Source organism: Myotis davidii, unplaced genomic scaffold, assembly GCF_000327345.1.
Source record: "Myotis davidii unplaced genomic scaffold, ASM32734v1 scaffold575, whole genome shotgun sequence".
Classification (NCBI taxonomy): domain Eukaryota; kingdom Metazoa; phylum Chordata; class Mammalia; order Chiroptera; family Vespertilionidae; genus Myotis; species Myotis davidii.
The window spans coordinates 2,315,941-2,324,736 of NW_006290306.1; the positions used below are offsets into that span (position 1 = coordinate 2,315,941).

The 8,796-nt window shown below is 51.1% G+C and overlaps 2 protein-coding genes across 5 annotated transcripts in view; both read right to left on the minus strand.

Annotated features, from left to right (window-relative positions):
- Positions 1-167, minus strand: part of NHEJ1 (non-homologous end joining factor 1) — a 76,168-nt gene extending 76,001 nt beyond the window's left edge. The window contains exon 1 of one of the 3 annotated variants that reach the window (XM_006763355.2): positions 71-167. In XM_006763355.2, coding sequence (XP_006763418.1) covers positions 71-109 — 39 coding nt within the window. In that variant the 5' untranslated portion in view covers positions 110-167. The remainder of the gene's footprint in view (positions 1-70) is intronic. The other 2 variants (XM_006763356.2, XM_015563648.1) reach the window with 2 other exon arrangements.
- Positions 168-1,189: 1,022 nt separating this feature from the next.
- SLC23A3 (solute carrier family 23 member 3) lies at positions 1,190-7,330 on the minus strand. Of its 2 annotated transcripts, XM_006763357.2 has the most exons (12): positions 7,000-7,330; positions 6,705-6,862; positions 6,494-6,591; positions 6,240-6,313; positions 5,885-6,066; positions 5,458-5,581; positions 5,179-5,293; positions 3,964-4,217; positions 3,302-3,407; positions 2,836-3,003; positions 1,798-1,893; positions 1,190-1,707 (listed from the first exon to the last, which is right to left on the minus strand). In XM_006763357.2, exons 1-12 carry the CDS (start codon positions 7,162-7,164, stop codon positions 1,418-1,420), a joined length of 1,830 nt encoding a protein of 609 aa, XP_006763420.1. In that variant the 5' UTR covers positions 7,165-7,330; the 3' UTR covers positions 1,190-1,417. The 2 variants fall into 2 exon arrangements, with proteins under 2 accessions (XP_006763420.1, XP_006763421.1); XM_006763358.2 differs by lacking the exon at positions 3,964-4,217 and having other exon boundaries at positions 5,179-5,224; positions 5,458-5,550.
- Positions 7,331-8,796: the final 1,466 nt, after the last annotated feature.

The window sequence follows — 8,796 nt, forward strand, 5'->3', positions numbered from 1 at the left end:
GCGCAGGGTCGGAGCAGCCCCGCGCTGCTCGGCCCGGCTCTGGTCCCGATTCGAGCCCGACCCCACCTACCGTGAGCGGCTGCAACAGCTCCCACCCTCCCCGCGGCATGCCTGCCGCCCACGCAAACCGAAAGGCCTAGACTAGAGCCATTCCCCACCCCCCACGGGAGGCGGGGCCTTAGGGACACAGGGCGGAGCCCACGGAGCTGATTGGAGGAGCGCTCAGACCTGAAGGTCCACCTTGGACAGGGGGAGAGGCAGGGCGGCCCGCTGGTGGAGAGGTGGAGGGGGAGCCGGACTGGCCCGGTGGAAAGAAAGAATGTCGGGCGGGCCGCTCGGGGGTTGAGCATCCACCCATGAACCAAGAGGTCCCCGTGGATTCTGGTCAGGGCACATGCCCACATGCCGGGGTTGCAGACTCAATCCCCATTAAGGGGTGTGCAGGTGGCAGCCGATCAATGAGTCTCTCTCATTGTTTTGTTTGTTTGTTTGTTTTGTTTTTTTTATGCCCTGTGAGGTGCAGGAGAGGAGTCCTGTATTTGGACTTGTCAATAAATGTCACTTCCCCTGCCTCCCCTACATTGCCATAATTAGGCTTCATCACCACTGAGAAGCTTAAAATCCCTCAAATCATCTTTACTTTGTACAACTTACGGTTTTTCTTGAGCTGGATAGCTGAGCTGGAAAATAGTTCTGGTGCATTTTCCACAACCCCAAATCTTCCTCTTGCTAAGGCCAGCCTCAGAGCTGCTGCTTTCGATAAAGCCTTTCCCACTACCCAAGTCAGAATTAATTGCTTTTTCCTCTTTGCTCCCATAGCATTGTTTTAATCTTCGATACAGACTGCCTTCTGCTTTGGATTTTAGTTAGTAATTACATAAGTCTTTTAAAACCATAAGTGGTTTTTTAAAATATATTTGTATTGATTTCAGAGAGGAAGGAGAGGGAGAAAGAAACATCAATGATGAGAAAGAATCACCAATTGGCTGCCTCCTATGAGCCTGCAACCCGAGCATGTGCCCTTGACCAGTATCAAACCCGGGACCCTTCAGTCCACAGGCCAATGCTCTATCCACTGAGCCAAACCAGCTATGGCAGGATCCCTGTCATATCCATACCTGTAGTTCCAGGGCCTTGCACATGGGAAGCGCTCAGTAAATACTTAAATGAATGCCAGAGTTCAAGTATAGATAGTTTACAGGCAAAATCTCATTTATTCATTCATGGCCTCTGCTCTGAAACAGTTGGATTTAATTAAGAGAAGGAAAGGCAACATACCTATTGGGAAACAAGACTCTTGAGTAGACCTATTTTACACACACAGAGACACACACACACACTCCCTAAGTGGGAGCTGACTCTCCAGCAAGCTGGGAGATAGAGCAATCTAACCAGAGCGGAAGTATGAATCCTGGAATTAATGGGGCCTAAGTTCTCTGCTAGACCGGGGATACTGGTCCCCAAAACCAGGCAGCAAATCGGCTGTCTCTCCTGGCTCAGCGGGCCCTCCTTCCTCATTCCCAGGGTCTTCAGGCAATGGGCAGAGGCAACGGGCGTGCTGAGGGATGCAGGGACACAAGTTTTGGAGGGGAAGAGGAAGCTCATACTCTTGAGCAGCCTTCTCCCTGGAGTTCTGAGGCATCCAAGCCTCTTGGGCAGTGAAAGGGGATGGTAGCCCTTGACCTAGGCCTCGTTCAAGCCGTGTACCTGCAAAACAGAAGTCGGTCAGGCCATTGCCCAACCCAGGGAGTGATGGCTTCCTGGCCATTCCCAGTTTAGGGCCTGACCTCAACTTACCAGGAATGGTGTTCTCTAGGAGGAAACCCAAAAGACCCGCCAGGAAGATGTGCTCTGCGAGCAGCGAGTGAAGTAACACATCCAAGGGGCTCCAGCCTATAGGATTGGGACCAGGCAGGTGGGGAACCCTGATACTATGCAAGGCCAATGAGTCTCATACTTCTAGACTTAAATCCAAGTCTTGGACTAAGGACAGATCTTTCTGAATCGTAGTTCTAACCCCTTTGTCCTTTGTCCCTCTCCACCCTGGCCCTTCTCACAAGATCCCTGCACAACACCCTATCTCCTAAGCATCCACATGCCCTCCAGATATGCTTTGATTGTTCCAGGCTCTGGGAAGTTTTGTATTAAAACCCCCAACCTTATTTCCCACTTACCTTCTATGCTCTAGCCTGGGTTTTCCAACCTCGGTACTACTAATCATTTAGACCAGATAATTCTTTGGGGGGGGAGGGTGTCTTGTGCACTATAGGATACTAAGCAGCATCCCTCTACCCACTACATGCCTGTAACAATTCCCCATCCCCTTTTTGTAAGAGCCAAAAATGTCTTCAGACATTGTCAAAATCATTCTCAGTTGAGAACCACTGCTGCTTGCTAAGCTGAACTAACACACTAAGCTATGACTTCCTCCTTCTATGTCTTTATGATGGTTCCTCCACCAGGAATGACCTTCTCACCAAATGTGCTTAAATCTTAGCATCCTTCACGACCAGCTCAACATACTTTCTCCATAAAACTTACCTGGATCATCTCAATCCATAAGTCATCCATCTCTTCACTGAGCAGCACAGCTCTTTATCTGAACCTCTCCTGTTATGTGCCTACACATCTAATTTCTCTTACTAGACTGTAACATCTGGAGGCACCTTTGTATCCCAAGGAACTTGCATGGTGCTCAATAAATATTTGCTAAACAAATGGATGAACTATTTACACGAAAAACCAGGAAAGGGTGTAGGGCCTGCAATTCAGAGAGCCTCAAGCCTCAAGCCCTGGCTTCCCAATACTGAGCAACTCTTCCCCCTTCCCTCCCACCTGTGCTTAGCAGGACAGGAGCTTCCCGAAGCCATTTCGGCAGCAGCAGGGCCATGAAGATGGAGAAGCCAACAATGAAAACATTCCGCCCAGAGTCAATGTCAGCCAGGTGGAAGTTGGAGAATCCAGTAGACACAACCACAGCCTGGGTCACGCCCAGCACTCCACCTGTCTCATAGGAAAGTCATCAAAGGAGCTGAGAGAGGGCTGGCATAGCAGGGGGTATTGCAGGGTGGGGCAGATTGTGACGGAGAGAGATGACCAAAAGGCGGTTTCTGATTCTGCCAGAAGCCAAATCAAGCGCTTCTGTTGGGCTGAGAAAATGAAGGCAGCTGACATACATATCCATGTATCAGGGAGACTATTCAGAAAAAAAGGGTGCCAGCGACAGCAACCAGCTGGGCCACTAGGTCAATACTGGGGGGGATACTAGGTCAATACCAGTTTTGCTGATACATTCACTCACCAAGAACAGGCAGCGGGATGGTGGTGAGGAGGTGGGCCAGCCTCGGGGAGAGCCCAAGCCCCACACAGAGCAGCCCCACCAAGTGGGCCACTCGCTGAGATCCAGCCTACATGAAGAAGAGACGTTAGAAAACACAGCCACCTCTTTGACTATTCAAGGTGTTTGCCTGGTGGCCTCTTCTCACCATTTGGATCCCAACTCAAATGTTACCCTTCCATGGAGCATCCCCAGCACTCTACCTAAAGGGGCCTCCCTTACTTAACCACTACCCGACTACCTGCTTTGTTTTCGGGAAATTACGTTATTTATGTTTTGGGGTGTGTGTGTGTGTGTGTGTGTGTGTGTGTGTGTGTGTGTGTCTGTGTGTTTCTCAAATTGTCCACCACTCCCTCTCTGAAGTCCTGAAGAGAGCAGGGACTTTGACTCATTCTTCACTGGAACCCCAGCCCTAGTACACTGCCTGAGGCATAGAAGAAGTTCAATGTTGATTTGGTGTCTTCCTTACACTCCTGGCCCCTTACCACTTCTAGGCACCTCCCTAAATGAGAACACTGATGTGAAGTGCCTAACAGAGTATAGCACACAGCTGTCGGTCAGTCATGTGAGTTCCCTTCCCTCTCCTGCACCTCCAGCACAGCCCCCACCCCATCCCATCCACATACCTGGATAAGACTCACTGTGCCCACATTGGGGAAACTGGATGCAGTGCCTAACGGGCTCCCTAGCATCCCAGCCAGCACACTTCCCAGGCCCTCCAGGCTCAGCCCTCGACTGCAGGCATGTGGAGGTGGACAAGGCAAATGCAGCAGCCAGCCACACAACGCGTAGCAGCCCAGGGAGCTGATGGAGGTTGCCAAGGCCATGGAGATGCCTGCAGCCAGAGCCCGGGGTGTCAGCAAGGGCCAGACCCACTCAGCTGAAGAGAGAGAAAGAGTGACTTTGGGGCCAGACTCAAGTCTGGAGCATCCCCCCACCTCCAAAGAACTGTGCTACAAGAATCCTAGAGGCCCCATTGCCTTTGAAGATGTCTTAGGAGAAAAACATCAAACTCTTAGAATAAAAACCATCCTTTTACCATGGTCTACTGGTCTTCTTGGGTCTGACCTTACCACTGTCCCTTTAGCCTCATCTCCCACCACACTCTGCCTGACTTCCCTCACTCCAGATACACTGTCCTTGTTTAAGATCCTTGTATTTGCTGTGCTTCTGGCTACCACAGGGCTTTTGCATATGCTGTTCTCTCCACCTAGAATGCTCTTCTGTCTTCCTTCACCCAGTTAGCTCCTACTCATATCTCACCTCAATGACCACTTCCTCAAGAATACCTTTCCTGACTCTCTGATAAAGTCAGACTCCCCATTATAAGTTTTCATCACACAATGTACTCCCCATTGTTACACTTGCCACATGCAATTTTGCATTACTTGAATGCCTACTTAATTAGGATCTGTACTGCCCAATAGATTATAAGTTTCATGAGAACAGGTACTATGTATGTCATGTTTATCACTATGTTCCCTATCAAGTACCTAGCACTTAATCGACACTCAACAGGCCTTTATTAAATGGATGAATGAGCAGATTTCAGATGCAAAGACTCAAAAGCAATCTTTATACACAGGTAACTAACTCAAATGCCTGTGGGGTAGGTAACATAAATGTGTAAATTGGGTAAGGAGTATCAGTAGAGAGTGCTAGGGTTTGCAGACATCTGTGGTGAGGGGCTGGCATTGCCCCTGAGAATGGCAATTTCTCTCTCCTGTGTGTTTTGAGAAAACACAAGATTTAACTCAGAAATTAAGTTCATTAAATCTTGAGTTGAAAGAAAGAGACACCTTCATTTCAGCAAGAGGATGGAGGACTAGGAGAAAACATACTTGGGTGAGGCAGCCAAAACCACGGTGCCTCAGTGGGGGCAGACAGCTCCAGGGGGATGACGCTGAGACCCAGAAGGGCAGAGATGATCCACACACAGGCCACTGGGACCAGCACCTGAGGGGCAAGACTGAGATGGAAAAGAGCCTCCTTCTACCCCCCAGATCCTTCCAGTTCAGCCTTAGAGGAGTAACAGAGGCCAGAGAGTAGGGGGTTGGTTGAGCAAGTGTACTTTGTTGGCCCTTCTAATCTTGACTGCCCCTGCCCAGACCCCCACATACCGAGAGGAGCCGGAAGGCAGGGATTCGAGTGCAAGTTGAAGAGGTTGAAGCTGGCCTCCAGGGGCATGGAGGTAACTGGCAGGAGCCCAGGTGCTGAGAACAGACCACCATGAGCAGGATAAGCCTAGGAGAGAGAAGGAACTTGAGGAGCAGGAGGAAGCAGGTATCCTGAGGCAGGCAATGGAGGCAGGAGTGGCAGAATTCCACCAAAGGGGGTCCCAGAGAAGAAAGCCCCCATGGACGGGGAAGGACGGCACTTTGGGGGTCAGCGGAAGACTGTGTGAAAGTTAGGGAAACCGAATGAATCCACACAGTTGTCCCTGCTCAGATAGCTGCTCAATCTGGTAGGGCCAGCAACTCTGCCCTCCCCTGTCCTGTCCTGCACACCCCGCTGGTCACCACCCCACGCCTCTCAGGACTTACGTACAGCAAGGCCAGCCCCCAGTGACCGGAGCAGAACAGGGCCACCTCCCTGTAGGCACAGAGCCCTGCCACAACCAGGCTGGGGGCCAGTACCAGGGGTCCGCAGTGAAGGAACAAGTGGCCAGGAGCCCCCAGTAGTCCCAGCATGCCCTGCAGCAGCCCAGATACCACCACTGCCCCAGACACCTAGTGGAGTGGAGGAGAGGACAGAGAAAACATTCTGCTTGACCGATTTGACCTTGGCTTGACTTCCTAATTCCAGGGTGGGTCCTTTCCCCAGAGCACCCCCACCAGCTCCTCTCAGAGCAGCTCACTCCCTGCATAATGGAAACCAGAGCCTCCCTAGCCCCAGGCACTACCTCTCGGAGAGAAGTGTTCCGAAGCTCCAGGCTATGGCACCCAGGCCCCTCACAGGGGTGCAGCAGGTGGGAGGCTGGAAAGTTGGGGGCATGGAGAGGAGGTAAATGGGATGGAGACCCACAGCAGTGCAGTCCTAGCTGATGCCTGCACAGCTCCAAGGCCCCCAAGGTGCCTTTTCTCAATTCTGTACCTACCTACACCTGTACACTCAGATTAGCACCCAACCCCACCCTCAGCCTTGCTCAGTGCTCACAGTTTCCAGGTTGCTGGATGGCCAGAGGCAGCTTCCGGTTGGTCAACACCAGAGCAGGGACAAGGAACTCAAAAGATGGAGCCTGGACAAGAGGCAGCCTGTAGGAACAGCAGCCCCAGCAGGTCTGGAAACAGGTTGCAGCCAAAAAGACTTCCCAAGTTTCTAGCCACCCCTGGGACCTGCCCTCTCCCTCTAGGGAGCCCCCTCTTACCTGCTGCCCATCCAAGTTTGCAGGGTGGTAGACACACCACATGCAAAGAGGCTGGAGGCCAGGAGGTGGGCAGGGGAGTAAGAGAGTCCCCCTGGGGGGAGACTTCGAAGCAGAAGCAGGTGCGAGGCACAGAGGAGAGAAGCCAGGACCAAAATATGCTGCAGGTGGGGGTACAGGAAAGGGGTGGTCTTCAGAACTAGGCAGAAATACCTATTTCCAGAGACTTTCTAATGCCACATCTACTCCCCAAACACCCCCTCCAGCCAGCACCACCTCCTGCACATCTGCCTCCTACCTGCAAAGCCAGAAGACAGCCGAGGCCCCAGGGAGGAGGCCCACTTAGAGACGCCCAAGAGTGGGAGGAGGGATTCTGGACAGCAAGCTGTGGAGACAGGGGAGCCCGGGTTTGTTGGGAGCCCACAGATCTCAGTTGGATGGTTTGGGGGTGTGATCGGCTCATGCTGTCCTGCCTTTAGTCTTGTGTTGACTGCCCTGAGCCAGAATTAAGTAGAGTAAGAGGTCAGAGTTTGGCTGAAGTCAGAGTTTGGCTGCCTGGAGTGGGGAGGTGGTCGGAGTGCCAGTGAAGCCGAGTGAAGGAATGAGAGATTTGGGAGAGGACATAGCCCTTTCACCTTTGCCCAGTTCTTGTGCAAATTCCATCATCTATTAACTGGGAGCCATGTTCTGGACTCCTCCCCCAAGAATCTCCATCTAGATCCCTTGTTCTAGTCTCTGTAAAGCAGGCTAAGAGGGGTGAGGAGATCTAGAAAATAACCTGGGAAGATTTTAGACCGCAATTTAGAACCATCATTACACTACAGTCCTCTACCCTTTCAGGGTCAAAGCCCTTGGACTACCTTAAAAGGTAATGGATGGGTAATGAATGACATACACGACAACCTATATAATGTCCTCACTGTAATATAAAGGAGAAATAAAAATAATTTATGATAAAAGGTATTTCATTATGTGAAAGTTTGGGCCCAACTAAGAGAAGGCAGTGAAGTGATCCAGTCCCCACCCCCATATGAATCCCTGTGGATGCAGTAGCCACAATGCCGACCCTGGTCCTTTCCCGTGGACTCATGGACCAGACCACAGGCAGTGCTGTCCTTGGTGACCTGATGCTCCGAAGTAGTGACGAAGTTCATGGTAAAGTGCTAAAGCAAAGCAATGTTTAATTTGCAAGGAGGTGCATCCCTAGAAAACGGAGTCTTTTTTACAATGTGCCAAAAGGGCTTTGTGTTTACATGGGAAGTTAGATAGTTCTAGGGTCCAGTATGAACACGGTTTTCCTATGCAGGATGTGCAGCTGGTCACTCCAAAGTCATCTTGGGAATTCTTCCTAGTAAGCGGTGTCCTGAGCATCTCAGGATATCTAGCATTCTGCTCAGGCCAACGAAATGCCAGTAGCATACCTTCAAATTTTTGCAGCAAAAAGTGCCTCATACATTTCCAAAATGCCCCCCAGAAGGCAGGCAGTAGACTCCTGCTATGGGTCATCATAAGCAGTCCCAGTGATAACCCAGCTTGGGACTGCTCTTAACACCAACTACCACCACGTGATGGAATGGATTGGAAGCCAGGATTCATAGGTGTCCTTGGGGCTTGCCCTCAAGAAGCTGATGGGGCTTTGCTGGATATGTGGTTTGGCCTCTCTCTCAAGATGTGATTCAGAAACTACAAGGGTGGTGCTCACCCAGAACTTTCAATAGTCATGGCCAACCCCAAACATGGTACAGTCACCATCCATGCCCCATGCACCCAAGTTGGGCAGCACTAGTGACCCCAGGGTGCTGGGAGCAGGGATGAAGGGAAGTTTGGAATGGAAGCCTATGACTATCAAACAGGAAGTTCTGAAATGGGGCTCGGAGAGAATGAGTCGTAGGTAATGGGATTGGGAAGCAGGGAGGCTTAAAGGCAGATATGGGGAAGTCAGCCCTTCCGAGGGCTGCCAAGAGAAGGAAGAGTCCAGGCCATGCAACTGAAACTGTTTATTGAAACCTCAGTTCTACAAAAGCATGAAAAACCCAGATACAAAGCAGCGGCCAGAGAGGCCTGTGAAGAGAACACCCAGGAGAGGAACCGGAAG